The sequence below is a fragment of the Tachysurus vachellii genome, chromosome 19, assembly GCF_030014155.1.
Source record: "Tachysurus vachellii isolate PV-2020 chromosome 19, HZAU_Pvac_v1, whole genome shotgun sequence".
In the NCBI taxonomy this organism is placed as follows: Eukaryota; Metazoa; Chordata; class Actinopteri; order Siluriformes; family Bagridae; genus Tachysurus; species Tachysurus vachellii.
In genome coordinates, this window is record NC_083478.1 from 9969839 (window position 1) to 9986647 (window position 16809).

General features: G+C 38.1%; 1 protein-coding gene across 4 annotated transcripts in view; it reads right to left on the reverse strand.

The window, feature by feature from the left end:
• flna (filamin A, alpha (actin binding protein 280)) overlaps nt 1–7228 on the reverse strand; it is a 28391-nt gene extending 21163 nt beyond the window's left edge. For all 4 annotated transcript variants that reach the window (XM_060895127.1, XM_060895124.1, XM_060895126.1 and 1 more), the window contains exons 1-2: nt 7072–7228; nt 3855–4326 (exon numbers count right to left, since the gene is read on the reverse strand). In XM_060895127.1, coding sequence (XP_060751110.1) covers nt 3855–4230 — 376 coding nt within the window. In that variant the 5' untranslated portion in view covers nt 4231–4326; nt 7072–7228. The remainder of the gene's footprint in view (nt 1–3854; nt 4327–7071) is intronic.
• Between the last annotated feature and the right edge of the window lie 9581 nt (nt 7229–16809).

A 16809-nucleotide genomic window follows, 5' to 3' on the forward strand; every position in this document is an offset into this window, starting at 1 on the left:
CGTACATATGGATACAATTGACCACATTTCTCATACGAGCAATATGCAAAAATGTACTAAATTCTTGACAATTACCTTGAGACTTTTGATTCAATAATTTAATCTATTAGGCAACACCTCCATTGAAAAATATACCTTCATTCCCCTGTTCTCCCTTACTGACCCTCCATATCCCCCTCCCTCAAACTATACAAAGAGAAGGAAATCTGCAGCCCCAGTCTGGAGGCTTTGCAAAAGCATACCATCCCTAACCACTATCTTAAGTAGTGCCAGAGCAATTTATCTTATCTGCTGAGATGAATCACCAAAAAATGAATCATGGAGGTCCCAGCAGAACAGAGGAAGACTATAATCAAGTGTCCTTTTGTTAGTCTTAAAGCCACATCATATCCCAAGCCCATGCACACACACATCACCAAAACTGAGTAAGGTTTGAAGATCCACATTCTTTGTAAAGTTTTTCAGAAAAACAAGTCGCGTGGTTTATGCAGCTGCATTGTGGGTGAATCAGTGTCTCAAAGAAACCTTAAAAGGGTTTCACCTAAAAATTGCCACTGCTGCTTTTGAGTCACTGTGGAAGACATTCGTGACAAATACTTTGTGTGCTGGGAGTTAAAATAACTACTTCAAAACAGTCTAGGAGTTGCAGAATCAATTTTTGAAGGCCAGAGGGAAGTTTTTGTCTATTACGCCACAAGGTTCTTTCCCTGTGCAGTTGTTTCAGGGTGCCATGCACTCAAGCAACCTCATTTATAAGAACTTAAAAACACGTTAGAACTATAGATCAGTACATTTTACTGCATTAATCCAAATTATTTACACCACCGCAACTGCATCAGTTGTTCTGAATGAGCAGGAAATCCTGCCATTAGCAAGTAGGCTGCACCCAAAAGGCATTGGGCATCATAGGAGAAGATAAGAGAATACAAAACCAATTTGAACAAACATGCACATCATAATTTTCAAGCCCATAGTGCAGACGAAAAATTTTTTTTACAAAATTAAAGATGTTGGTAAATAGAAAACACTACCCAATGTTTAATAAAACAATAAGTCTTCTAAAATTAAGAGGCACAACAGAAAACGAGAAGCTTCTAAATAGATAAATACTTTAGTAATAACAATAATAATCTGCTTGGAAGAAATATCTACAGTATATTCTTGGGCAACAAAAATACCAAACCATACCATGCATTTTTAAATGGTGCAAATTCCAACTTCCTGCCAATTTCCCCCTTCCTTATATTGTGTATAAACAGATAGATTTTGTTAACATTTATCAACTTAAACTACATTTACATCTAAACTCATTAATAGTTTAGCTAATGCAGCTGCTTACAATGACTTCTGTCCACCCAGTTGAGTTTTTTTTTTTTTTTTTTTTAATTATTTATATACAAGTGCTCATTTCTTTTTAGAGATAAGCATGTCTGACTCAAGTCCTATCCTGACTGTTTTACACGAGACTCATGCATGAAGATTGAGCAATACACCATAACAGCACATCAGGCAGAACCACACCCAAGATGTCTGTCCTCACCCCTTCCACTACCTGACCTCCAACAATGCTGCATATGCAAGAGCAAATGAAACCCATCAATGCAGGGGGAAGACTCCAAACTCCACTTTTGTACATCTCCAAAATTTCAAATGGTCCATTAGCCATGTTCTCACTGATAAAAGAAGAACCTTATCATAAAGGAGCCATTGTTCTAGTCCTCAGTATAAACAATATATTAAAGGCCATCATATCAAATGACATAACCAAACCCTGTTTCCTTAAATCTTAGATCAATATTAGTGGAATCAATCCAGTATTGCGTTGATTAAAAATAACTCTGTCTAATTGCAATCCTTACTGTGATAAGTACAAGCAGATGGAAAAAAAAATGTTGCACTGAATCACCTGAGGCTTTTAGTACCCAATTTCTTTGTATTCCCTGACTCCCTTGGCTTGCAACACCTCAATAAATATGCTACATTCATCCCTTCAGGGCTTCTTGAGAAACATTGCCATGCAGAAACACATCCTTTCAGAATCCTTGCTCAACTAGAAGAAGCATATCTAATTGCCAGCAATGTGAACCACAAACATACCATATACTGAACATACAAGTATCCTCCTTCAACGGACAGATGTCTACAAAAGATATTGCTGTTAACCAGAAGGTGGTGCATTTCAGTCTTGGCCCTGGGGAAGTTTCATAATTTGTCAACTTAAACACCTCATTCAAATTTGTTCATCAGTTGATGAGATGAATTACGTGTGTTTTGAGAACAAAGAATGCACTAAAATGTGGAGGTCAAAGTTACATGAGACCCAAGATGGATGGTTTATTTGAAAACTGGATGTAATTAAGATTGGAGGTAATCAACTGTCCAATTTTAATCACCGCAAATCATTTAAAAGGCATAAAAAAAAAAAAAAAATCCAACCACCACATCATACAGCCATAAGCTTCAATTTGTCTGTACATTTAAGTCCAGGTAAAGCTTTTAGCTTTTATTTTAATGTATTTTTTTAGCTCAGCAAACTGAAGACATTTTTTACAAAGACAAAGATAAGCTGATATAAATTTCAAACCCAGGACAAAAATGCAAAGTCCTATACCACATCCTGGTTAAAAGCAATACTTTTGTAGACATTTGAGGGATAGGGAGGATACTTGTATGTACAGTATATGGCACATGGTTTGTGGTCTAAATTGCTGGTAATTACATATGCTTCTTCTAATTGGAAAAAGGTCTTTAAAAGAATATGTCCCAGCATGGCAACATTTCGCAGGAAGTCCTGCCAGTATGGTTTGTCAAGCAAAGCATTATAAAAATAGTTCCTTCTAATCATGAAATCTACATTTGGTTTATTTGAGTTCATCATCATGCTCTGAGCACAAACTATTTAATTTGGAGATGTGCCCCAGAAATACTGCTATGAATTGAACAAATATATTCTTCCTTTCTTCAAGAAATTAGAGAGGACGTACAGACTTGGACAATGATGTTTTGTAAATGATTGTAGACACAAGGCTTCGATGAGGCCATATAGGATTGAATGTTTGTCATTGCAGATCTTCAAGGCTTGACCAGCAACACACACTCACATGGACAAACAATCTGTGTGGACACAGCTTTACATGGATTAAAACCGGCATGTAAGTAAGGATTGCCCTGAAGCTGAATGGATAACTTTGATGCCAACAGAATTTAGATCCACACCCTCCAACACAAGCGTCCACAAAACCTCATTGTTGCGCCGAAATAATTGCCAAGATCCGGATTTTAAATCCAACGTGGACATTCAGCGTTTGGTTGTAAAAAACAAAGAAAAAGCTAACCAAAAAATAGCCGGTTAATAATAAAAACAGAACTTTAGTTACTCACATCACACAAGAATTATTCACAGCTTTACCTGGGATTCATGTTTTCAAGAATGCGTGAATGAAGAGACAGTGGTTAGATATTTCAGTTTTAATTGCAGTTTGAGGATTAAACGCTATTTCTACACATAATAGGAGACTCCAGTTAGGCCCAACTTTAGCGACAATACCCACTTTCCCGTTATCCTGTGGCCTACAAGGTTTGGTGCCTGAAGTATACATTATTAAAAGTAAATTGGGATTTAAAGCGAAATATATACACGAGGACAACATTTTCATTCATGTGTATGGAACTTACGCGACACAATCAGATTGTTTTAGAGGTAAACAAACTTATAAAACACTGCACTATCAATGTAAAACAGTGTTGAAGCAGGCTGTAGCCGACTTCAGGATTCAACTGGAAAAACTTTTTGGAAAGTTAGCAAAGGCAGAACGGAAACATACTGTAATATGTGCAACGGGAAAAGCACATACCTATGCTCACGAGTTTAATATTCTCCCTGTCGAGAAACTCCAGCGCCACTGACACGTTCTCCAGTTGCATCTGCCTGAAGGTGGGCCGCTGGTTGTACTTGCGGAACATCTTCTTCTGGCTGAGCACCTCGAGCAGCCCGATTAGGCGCAGACCATCGCTAAGGTCTGTCTGCAGGTTTGCGATGCGCTTGTTCACGCACTTCAGATGCTCATTGCACCAGCGAGTGAACGTGTTCTGCTGGATCTTCTTCCATGGCGCGTCCTCGGCCAGATCTTTCTCCGTGGCGGGCATGTCGGCGTCCTTGTCCGGTGCGAGAGAGGAGTTGGATGCGGCTGAGGCAGCGCTCGACTGGTGCAGGCGTGGGTGTTGACTCATTCTTATGCTCTCCGCTCGGCCTCGCTACGGGTCTCACTTTTTTTTTAGGGTGGAGTCTTGTTTAAAGCTCTATGCTCTTGTACTCGGTTCTTGTAACTGCAAGAGACGAGAGATTAAATAAGTTCAAGAAAATGTTTCTACTATCCAACTATATTTAGACATAAGTGAAAACTTTTCATTTGTTTTTGTTTTTTATTTTATATGACATTATGTACAAATCGTGTTCGACACCCAAGTCTTTGAAGAGATTATGAGATTAAAGAGAATGCTGCGTGGGTGTTGGGTGTGTTAGGGACAGAGCCTTAAACTTAATGTGGCTTAAGGCGAACCGATTCTCAAGCGTATTATGTAATTTATACGGTCAATTTTTCGTTTACAGGGAAAAAAAAAGTCGTTCTCATCTCCTCCCCATAAAGGCTTTACCAATTTGATAAAGCAGAAAATTCGCCTAAACTCGACATTTGAGAGTTTATTTCTCAATCACTCGCATCAAATGGTGTCTCTGAAAACTACACCAATGTTATCAACGCACAAAAACGATCGAATAAATGATGGATTATGGGTGATTTGGCGTAGTAATGAATGAAACTCAAAGCTTGGGTGTTTCTTTCACATCCCAGTAGCAGTTAGCACTTTGGTTTGACCAAAGAAATCATGCACTTCGCCATCTGATGTGAACCCTTTTGTAGAGACATTTTATAGTCTACTCACTAAAAGGAACTATATGTCCTTATGTAATTTCATTAGGTTGGAGAATGTACTGAAAATTTGGTAAATATGGGCAAAATCGTGGTAGAGGATGTTAAGCGTAAAGAATGTGTCCATTTGGCTTTTTTGCAGAACATTCCTATGTAGGAGAATCTGAGGAATGGCATCCGTATAACTACTGATGCCCCTTGACCCTACCAATACCCCCTCCCAAAAAACCCAACAGGGTTTAAACAGTTTCTAAAACAGACTCCTGGACAACTTAATTCTTTTAAATCCATCTTACTCGACAGCTCTCTCTCTCTCTCTCCCCTTTACGCACAGAAATATAGAAATAACGGACTGTTAAATACCCATATAGGCATTGTCTAAAAGATATATATACACAGTCAGGTATGTATTTATATATCAACACAAAGTACATAATAGATATATCACCATAAGGCAATGTTTTCACCTGAGTCTGATTTTCTGATGTAAATGCTTAAAAACGTAATGCATAAAGTATAACTTAAATATCTACTTCGAAGCATCAAGCAAGACCTATAACTTTATCACATGAATTTCATTTCGTACTTTGGTGCCACCTACAGGATGTAGTATTAGACACAATGGTATCCACTTGAATTTCTTTCCAAAGTAGAAAATGACATCAGAATCTATCATATTAACACATACTTTAATTTGTTCACACAAACAAGTGTAATCTATATCCTAAATAAAAGTGTAAATGTGAGAAATAACCTCGAAAACCTTTCTAACTGATGATAAATGGAAAGAAAAAGTCCCTACGAGGACATTTATCACGTTCACACGATGTGCAAAATCAACAGGATGCAGGTAGAAGATGTGCCATGCTATGCCACAGCGTGCACGATCTACGCATGCTCCTCACCGTGTGGTTAGCCCATATCTGTCAACCGCAGATGCACAAGCTGCAATCTTCAGATGACGAATGAAAAACACAGATTGCAGTGCTAGAAAGCTATCTGTGTTTTTTCCGGTTAATTCGGAAAGAGATTAAAGAGATCTCTTTAGAAACGAAACACTTCATATACACTAAGTAGCAATATATATTGAGCACTTCTGGGTTATCTTAGAAGACGTCTTAAAAGAAATGTTAGAGTTATTATATAGAAGTTCAGAAGATCTACCTACTACACGAGATACTAGAAACCCTAAAAGGTGGAAAAGCATCGATAACACTAAACTGCGTTAAAACATGTCCTTTGGCACCACAAGATGGTCACGTCTGATTTGATCTATTGCCAGGCAGTGATTTGGGTCTTTGGCAGCTGCCAGTTTGCTCAGGTGAGTTTTCCCAGTGTACACTGCGCTGTGAGCGGAGGGGGGCGCACGCCACCATCAAAGTTACAAAGTGATATACAGGCGAGAAAGCAGGCCGGCGTTATCCATAGTTTGCCTTATTTGGTGAGGAGGGCTTAATTGGGTTACGACATGTTTAAACCCCTGTAGAGAGCCACAGGGAACGTGTATGTCGACGCATCAGCTAAAGCAAAGGAACTGTGCATGAGGACAGACTGTAAAAGGGATGGGAGCTGATACAGAACTGTGTAAAGAAGTTCACGGGATTATCTACAGTGGTGATCCAAGGGCTTTGTTCAGACACGCCTTATTTTCATGTGGGCCCCGTATTTGTTTATATACGTTTTAACATTCAGCTGTAAATAACAACTATGTATATCTGATCGTACGTCAGATGCGCAGCTCGTACATTTCAGTTAATCCTGTCACAAACTCTTTAAAACACAAGGTTGTGGATGCACTGGAAACAACTGTTTATTTGTCACCGTTTATAATCCAGAAAGCAGTAACTAATGATGATGCACGTAAATCTAGTAAGTGCTCATAGAGCGCTGAGCAGCAGAGCGCGTACGTTTATATATCCTCTAAATGTTACCACCTATGTTTGCTAAATGATAGTAAAAAAACAAACAAAAAAATAGTTTAAAAAAAGGTTGACATAAAATCATGACTTAATAGCAGTACAGATATTTGAATATCGGCATTGTAGCTGTTTCAGGCTACAACATTATAACTTTCACCTCTGCACACAGTTTAAGTTGCACAATCTATGACTGTGATAAGAAAAGGGAAAACTTTTTGACTTACATGTTTCGCGTTGTTTTCCGAATGGCCGTATGATGGTACCTTCTGTATGATTTCACGCCGTTACGCGGAGAAAAGTGCACTATCTCAGTGTTCCTCCCTGCCGGACTGAAGTCTCCCTAAGGGGAAAACGCGAGTTTGGTGTACTCCAGAAAGAACGCGAGTGACACCCTCTTGTTCTTTTCTATCTCCCTTTCTCCTCTCCTAACACGAGATCCTTAATTGGTAAAGTATCAAAGAGGTGGAGGAAAAGGAGGAGGATAACCCTTTTCTATGTAAGCGCTCTCAGAGAGAAAGAACTGACGTTATACGGCGATGCGACCGCGCCTTCGGATTTTAAAGGTATGATGTCACCCTGGTTGCGCGCGCCCCGTATCCGTTCCGGTGTGTGTGTGTGTGTGTGTGTGTGTGTCTGCTCTGCGTGAGCTTGAGCGTGCGCGCGCGCTGTACCGTTCACTCTGGGGTCGAAGCAACTTCTTGTTGAGTAGAAGCATTCCCCCAAAGTCTAAGCCCCAATGAAGTCACATACTCCCGTTCAGCACACCGGCACAGGTTAGTGTCCTTTTCGACATGCTGCAGTAGTATTGTCTTATTTTAACAGCCTATCAGCATGTCCCCTAAACTTTAAATGCTTAGAAGGTCTGTGCACTGCTTTCGAGTAACTCACTGTGCTCTATGGCCTATGTTAGGTCTACAGGGTTATTAGGTTCGTTTGACCCAAAACATCCAAATATGTCCTTACATACTCAGATCAAATGGGTTACTGTGTGTGTGTGTGTGTGTGTGTGTGTGTGAGTGTGAGTGTGTGTGTGAGTGTGTGTGTGAGCGTGCTGGAGGCACTATGGCTTAGTGCTAAGTATGTTTGCCTCACACCTGAAGGGCTTTAATTCCTGCCTCTGCTCTGAGTACATGGAGTTTGTATAGTTTGTGCTTTGGGAGATTCTGGTTTCCTCTCCTGGTGGTACACAGATTAGCAGCTCTAAATATTCTGAAGTGTGTGAATGGGAGTGTATGTGTGATTGTGCCATTTTACAGGTTGGTACCCCATCCAGGGTGTCCCCACCTTGTGCCCTGAATCTCCTGGGATTCATTAGGGTCCCCACAACTCTGACTGGGATGAGCTGTTCACAAACTGGATAGATGAATGGGCATGTGTGCTTGTATCTGAGTGTAAAATAATTCAGAATTACACTGTGTATAATTTAAATTTATATTATCTTATATCCATTATTCTGAAATTATTCTGCTGAACTAATTAGAATTGAATTATAAATATATTAATGTAACCCATATTTTTTGGGAGATTCACATCCCTTCTCTGAATACGAGTGCTGCTGCAGCCTAAATAACCCAGAGAAATAAAGAGCAGCGTTCTTTAGTGGTCTCGGCAGAGATATAAAACAGAAAACAGAGAGGTCTGAGGGCTAAAACTGCCCTGTATTAACTGTTCTACCTTTTGTTTCTCTGATGATCATGGCAAAATGCCATGAAGTAACTATTTGTGTATTAAAATACTTTTCCTTGCTGTTATAATTTTCTCTTGATAACATCTTCTATGTTAATCTCTATAACCAGAGAGGCTCTCCAATGTATTTGTAATGTTTAATCATTATGATAAAAACATGTTTAATCCTACACTTATTAACATGATAAACATGTTTATGATTGAAGAATGGATAGGTGTTATTTTCATGGAATAATAAAGATCACAATTCTATTCATTTGCTGGATCAAATTCCTATCTTCTTGCAGGAGCCGTGAAGATAAAGGGAACGTAATAATTATGCCATTTGAAGAACTCAAGCACAAATATAACATTTCTAAGAATTTCTTTAAATATTTACTTTCATATCTGCTTCACAGAACCACCCAGTAGAACCATAATCTTCTTTTCCTTAGAAAACCACAAGATATCACAATGGCAAAAGGTTGACATCATAAATATATGTTTTATTTGATCCCAGGCTCATACGTCACCAGAATTTAAATAGAAGCATGAAGATAAGATGTAGATTTTGATAAACCGAGACAGACACTACAACACAGATATAGAAAGATAAAGACAGATTTATAATTATTGCACTGTAACTACTTAATTCATGCTGATGTTTACTCAGTTATACTACATAAAAATAATAAAAGTTACTTCCATATAACATTTTAAACATAGGGTTTATGAATGCTACTCAAGCAATAAAAACTGGCTTCTATCCAGCTTCAGTCTCTCTATACAACATTACACATTAATATGCATTAATGATTCATGCATTATATCAAATCTTTAAATGGCTTACTATTATTTTCCTAATGGATTCAGAGCCATTATTAACTATACAATAGGGAGATGACTCAGATGGCTACAAAATGGTCTTTTGTATATCAAATAACTATTAATAGTCATAAAATATATTTAAAGAGGTAGAAATAATGTCTTTTGGTAGAACCTTTTGTGTTAACCTTTCTAAAAATTTGTACATTTATATAAAACCAAAATGGTCATAGTTTTCATTATCATACTGTGATAGCCTGGAATATATACAAGCTTATACTTTCAGATAACCTTTTTACAGTGTTTGGGAGATTTATAGTTCAGTTAAACAAATGTGAACAAACTGTTAATGGTGTGCTGGACAGAGTTGTTATACATAGAGAGGCTTCTTATATAATCACTGCAAACACACCACTCACTAATAAGGAACAGTGCTGAAGTCTTCCTAAGCACTTTAACACTTAGGTTTAAAGTCTTTTTTCCTTTTTTTCTTGCATGGAATGTTTAGTTAGTGTGAGTATTTTTTAAAGTCTGAAGTTTTTATTCACCCACAAGGTCAGTTGTGATCTTTCCATATTCTTGATCTGCATTTCTCTGGTTTACATGTTATTATAACATTTCTGTATGCCTCAGAGTCTGTGCCAGTTTGCACAGATCAAGATGAGACAAGCATGACCAAATTTCCCATTTGTTACAAGAGTCCCAAGAAGGAGGGAAACTTAAAGCAATAAAAGAAGAGAGCAAGTGAGGACAGACCCAACTCCTGCCAACCTGATGCCTGACAAGGTGGCATCCTGCAGTCAGTCCAAATACACAGTTACAAACATAGTTGTAGTTTCAGAGAACCCATAAAATTAGAGCAGAGCCAGCTGTTGTAACACAGAAGATGGCAAATAGGCTTAGATCATACACAATGCCCTCCAGTCAAAAAAGATTTTAGAGGAAGCTTAAAATATGTGCACAATATGCATAAAAGTTTGCCTTTGTTTCGAAAGGGAGGAAAAATCTAGTGGCATACTTTTTAAATATAGCGAGTAATTAAATGTTCAGTTAGAGTGGTGCAAAAAATAATAGAATGTGTATGATATATTATTGTGGCTATTAATGTGTATGATATATTATTGTATATTAAAAGTAGCTTTAGTGTTTAGGAATTATTATTCAAAGAGGAGAAGCCAGACAGACAGATACACCTTTCCTCACATAACAGATCTTTATCTATAAGTTTATCAAAGTATTTGGGAAAAATCACATCCTCTGTCTGAATGGATCACGTTTATTTACTGTAGTAGATATTTCTGCAAATGTTCACATTCTGGCTGTATGAAGAGAGCAGATAGATAGATAGATAGATAGATAGATAGACTATTAAAATGTCACACACTTTAAAAGCATTCTGCACAACAATTGCATATCTCAATTAACTTGAACTACATAATTCACATAATTCGATATTTAGCCACTTCCTACAATTCCAACCTGAGGACAAAAGGTGATTCTGCATCATGAAGACATTCAGTATCAGAAACCACATAAAACATATCCTTTACTTTTATCAATTATTTAACAACAAGGTGGGGCAACCTCACTTATTAGTTACATGAGCAATTTCATTTTAGTGTTAAACTAAAGAAATGAAGGTTACGCACTAAACATGAGAGGACTTGTCACCAACTTGTCACCATTTCTAACTGTCACAATATAGAGTAATATTACATTATCAAATGTAAAAATAAAAAGCAGAACTTTTTTTTTATATATCATGATCCATGATCATTTATCATTCATGGGGGATGAATTAGATGATTTAAGAGCAAACAGAAAAACACATGAGGTTTTGAATGTGACTCATCTGCTTTGGGATGTTCCTATATTTTTACAGGAAGCCCTGGTGACAGATATAGCACATTTTTCCACAGCAAAACGAATGCTGTATGGCAGAATAGAGAGCATTAATGGTCATTGTCAGATCACACATTTTAAACTCAGCTATGAGCCAAGGGTCTCACTTTTGTTAAACAACCATTTTGCAAGTGAACACAGTTACACACAACACAATGAATCAAATCTTCTAAAAATACATTAACTTAAATTGGAATAGAAGTGTGTTTTTGATCCCCCATATAGTTTTGAAATCGTTTATTTTAGAAACTTCTGCTGTCTGCTTACTTATTGATGAAGACATTGAGCTTGGGGATGAATACTGAGATCTCACCTTATATCCCAGTTGTTCTGTTATTCTAACTTTTGTTTTCTTTGGGTTTGGCCTTAACACCTGTCAAAAGTAATAAACAAATCATGATTTGGAATGCTGACAGGGTAGTGAGAGTGTGTCAGGGCTCCCACCCAGACCTCAAAACCATTTATTAATTTTGGCAAGCAGCTAGAGATGTCATCGTTGGGGTCTCAAACTCGCAATAGTCAAAGGTCAACACTGTCAGATATTCCTATACTTGTAAGGACGTTTGATCTCCACTTTCAGGAAATTTAGGCTGACACTGATGCAGATGCAGGTCAGAGAAATGCCTACAAATTCCAAACCTTGGGCAGCATCATTGTCAAAAACAGGTGCATGTTTGATGATCAACAAACAGTGTATCAGGCAAAAAGCAAATCATGGCTATGAGTTAACAGATAATATTTTACAGATAATAAAAAAGTAGAATAACCAGCAATGTGAATAAGGTAAATAATGGATAATGTGAATAATAGTATACAGTGTATTATATAATATTATAATGTTTCAATATTATCCATTTTATATTATACAGTGAACAGTAATCCTGGTAGTGTATTCTGGGCGGCCATGTGTGTAAACGCTGGTGCATTCTGTGCATTCTGGGAAATGAAGTTTGGAGTACATGGACCTGACACATGCCAGGATGCAAAACCACACACACACTCACACGCACGCACGCACGCAGGCACACACACACACACACACACACACACTCATTAATGTCCTCTTAAACATGTACTCGTAAATGCCTAGAGGAATTTTGTATGTAGCAAATATGTACCATCTGTTGTATTGTAAGTGGATATTATTGCATTATGAGTCAGAGTCTGTAATCCTGATGTGTAAGATCAGAACAATCTTGCCCAACTACAGGACACTACAGGAAACCAGCAGAGCTTTAGGGAAGCTAAGCACAATGCACAGGGAGTCGGTGCTGCACAGCAACATCTTTTAGAGCAAGTAGCACAGGCAATAGAAACGTTTTAAATGTTGTAGTACAAAAAGAAATAAGCACAGAGAAATGCCTGGGGTACTCAAACATGAATGTTAACTCCAGATTTCTTCAAATTATGAGAGTATGATGGCTCTAAACATGACTCAGCATCACAGACTTTGCCTTGACAACTGTTAATTCCTCTTTGCTAGAATAATACAAAAATTATGTTTCATCTTGTTAGCTTTGCAATCACTGACAGGAGACTCACTCACTCTCACTCTTTCTACCGCTTATCTGAACTATCTCGGGTCACGGGGAGCCTGTGCCTATCTCCGGCGCCATCGGGCACCAAGGCAGGATACACCCTGGACGGAGTGCCAACCCATCACAGGGCACACACACGCTCTCATTCACTCACACACTATAGACAATTTTCCAGAGATCAATCAACCTACCATGCATGTCTTTGGACCGGGGAGGAAACCGGAGTACCCAGAGGAAACCCCCGAGGCACGGGGAGCACATGCAAACTCCACACACACACAAGGCGGAGGCGGGAATCGAACCCCCAACCCTAGAGGTGTGAGGCGAACGTGCTAACCACTAAGCCACCGTGCCCCCTGACAGGAGACTTTGAATTTGATTTCCAACTTAGTTTTATTTAAATTTCAAGGGTAATACAATCACTTGATAACTGAATACAACAACTATTTTATTTATGTATTGTATGTGCACACATATTCAGTAATATTTTGCATGGGCGTGAGTGTAATCTAGTATGTATTAGCACATGATGTATTGCATCCAAGCATGTTCAGCAATCACTGCGCATCAGAGTATTTTCAGCATCTGTTTTGTTGAAGTTATCAGCTGGCCTGTGAAAGAAACTTATGTGCATTCAACCATCCCCGAGTTTGACTAATAGCACTTTGATATTTATATCTTCGTATCTTGTAGGTTCTATTTTTGAACATTGTACAAAGAAACTTGATGTTTGCTATAAGTGAACTCCTGCTATATAGACCATAGCATTAATGTTAAATAATTTTTATTACAGTCCCTTCCTGGCTGATAATATCTTAATATTGTTACAGCTTACATCAGTTCAGGCAAATACTAGGAAGTTGAGCTATCTTTCTTTTACATTTACTCTATATTATGAAGGCAATACTTGTGATACATTAAGACGACTGTATTTATATTTACCGGCGTGATTCTCTCCAAACACTGGAAAGAATATGTGCAGCCGTATACTCCACAAATCAACATTCATTTCAGTGGTGCAGTGGAGGCCTAGCTCTGTCTCACACAATCAAAAACTCTGATGACATGTGACTGAGAGGAAGGTTTCATATGAGGCCACTCAGACAAAGCAGAGTTTTATGAAACGTTGACATGTTCCACACCTGATAAGTCACTGATTATTTTATTTGCTTTGGATTGTTAAGTCTATATTTCATGTTTTGTCCTCGAAACCTCATTTGCTCCTTCGCTCCCACATGTTTGTGTGGGTGATGTTTGTGGAAAAGATTTTTGCATTTATTCTGGTTTCTCTGTGGGACTTTTTCAGACATTTGTATAAGAAACATTTCTATTTAAGATAGCAGTATGTAACAAAAAGTTTATTTCAATCTTTTTCTTACTTTCATGTGGACACTTGTTTATAAGGCATGTTGGTAGAGCTAGTTTCCTTTTTTGTAAATTAGTTGTGATTGATGTGTTTGTAAGTTAGTAAACAATTAAATATATTAGCCTTTGTAGCCTTTGTAACCTTTGTAGTTAACATATGTTTAGTTGTTTGACAAGATTATTCAGTCAGTTGCACTGTGCATGAGTGTTTGTGTTCCGGCTGAATCATTGGAAGTAGGTGGTGCAACAGGTGTGATAGGATAGGGTTGTTCCCGTTATTATCGATTTTGTGAACTTGTTTTAGACTGAGTGTCTGCTTATAGTCTGTGTGTCCATCCTATCTGGCTTAGCTGATCCATTATACCTTTAAAAGGTAAGCCGACTGTACATCTGAGAAATGAATCAGAGCCAAAGAATCTCTCTGCGGCTACTGGGCAATATTGCTCAGCAAACTGCCAGGAAAGCGCTCTCTCTCTCTCTCTCTCTCTCTCTCTCTCTCTCTCTCTCTCTCTCTCTCTCTCTCTCTCTCTCTCTCTCTCTCTCTCTCTCTCTCTCTCTATTGTCTCTAGCAGTACAGTCAAAGAGAGACCCTAACCTATGTACATAAAACTCTAAAAGCACGAGAGTTGTCTTTGATTAACTTTTTTTCAACATTACAACAGGCATGCTTGCATGGATTCAAAACTGGACAGTCAGACAAATAGACACATAAACACACACTCACTCACACACTTGCCCTTTCCCTTTCTACAAACACAACCATTTATGGTAGCCTCTCTCTCTTCTCTCAATCTCATTCTTTCTCCTGGAGAGAGAGAGAGAGAGAGAGAGAGAGAGAGAGAGAGAGAGAGAGAGAGAGAAAGAAAAGGGGGGGTGTCACTGATCTTGATGCAACAACAACAACTCTTCATCCAAATAAATGTATTGTTCATACATTGCTTCAAGTATAAATTATAAATTATAAATTGTATGCACAAAATTTATAGCAGTCCTGCTGTAAATGATTCATAGGTACTTTTGACATCTGATGTATGATATAGTCAATCAGGCAGCAGTGGAATAAGGAGAGAGCTTCAGCAGACTCAACAGAGCAGGACCACAGAGCTTCATCGTCCTGTGTTGTTGAAGAATCAGACTAACATTAATTTAATGAGAAGATCCTACACACACAGCTGTGTTGTTCAGAGGACACCGTAAAAGCATGAGAATTTTATCTAGTTGCCAACACACACAAGCACACACACGCACGCGCACACACACACACACACACACACACACACACACACAGACTCTCTCTCTCTTTCTCTCTCTCTCTCGATTGCTCACTCTATGGCTAACACAAACAGACCAACACACACTCTTAATTATAATTAATAATATGTAGAAATTTTGCAATCTCAGTAACCAAAAGGAAATATTTTGACAGTTTTAGTTTTTCATATAAAACCTGCCATTTCTGCCAAACAAAATAATACTCATGGGGACCAAACTGTCTCGACAAGGACAAACCTGTCAAGATATTCTTATCTGTGTTGGGACATTTGGTCCCCAGTAAGATATAAAAATAAACACATCCACACACAGACACATTCACACACACACACACACACACACACACACACACACACACACACACACACACACACACACACACACACACACACACACACAAACTAATGACTCTCAGCCCTGATGGGGGATTCCAAAATACAGATGAAACAGTTAAAGAGACAAAGAAGATTTGAAGATGTATGCCTAGTTATGAACATAATTCGACATGAGCCTCTTTTCTTCAGTGGTTTGCTGCAAATAATTGTTGGTTTCAATTGCATTCCTTTAATTGTGTCCCTGAAGTGCTTTGTTTACAGAATACTGTGTGCTCAGGCAATCTGAAAGTGTTCAAAACACTATGCTGTAGGCATTTTTTTAGAAAAAGCCACTAAAATGTGCCTCTTTTTAGGGTCACTGGAGGAATCCTTTGGACGTTTAGTAAAAGTGAATATTTTGTATCTTTAAAACTAATTTGACCTTCTCAAGAAAATTTTACTTTAGTTTCACTTTCTAAATGAGAATCAGCATAATGTTCTCCACTTACCATATTTCTATCGGGATCTCATGGTTGTAATGGTTATAGAGTCTGTTTATTGATTCAGTTAAAAACCCATACATTCAGATAATCATTAACTAAGTCCTAATAGAATTTTCTAATAAATGCTATATGTCACATTATAACTTGTTCATCTTATTCTGGGTTTTATCCTACATTTAGCAAAAACCTTTGCACTCCTTACATAACCATATGGTCTAGACAGAGTATTAAAACTGTAATACATGAAGTACTGGGAGAAGAGCAGAAGTAATTAGAGCCACTCCTTGACTGTCATGGCTGGATCAGCAGACTGGAGCCTTGGTCTCACCTCAGAGCCCTTCACATCAATGCCCATGTCTTCCTGTCTCAGACTACAGATTCACTTTCCCTTGTGCATCTAACATTAGCACCCAACCATAACACCATCTGTATATAAGCTTCTGGCCAGAGAAAGCCAACACAATCACACTGACTTCAGATAAACAAGCAAACAGCAGTCGACAAATGAAGACAGGGACCATATAACTCAATAAAATAAAATAAAATAAAATTAAAAAAAATAAAATAAAATAAATCTG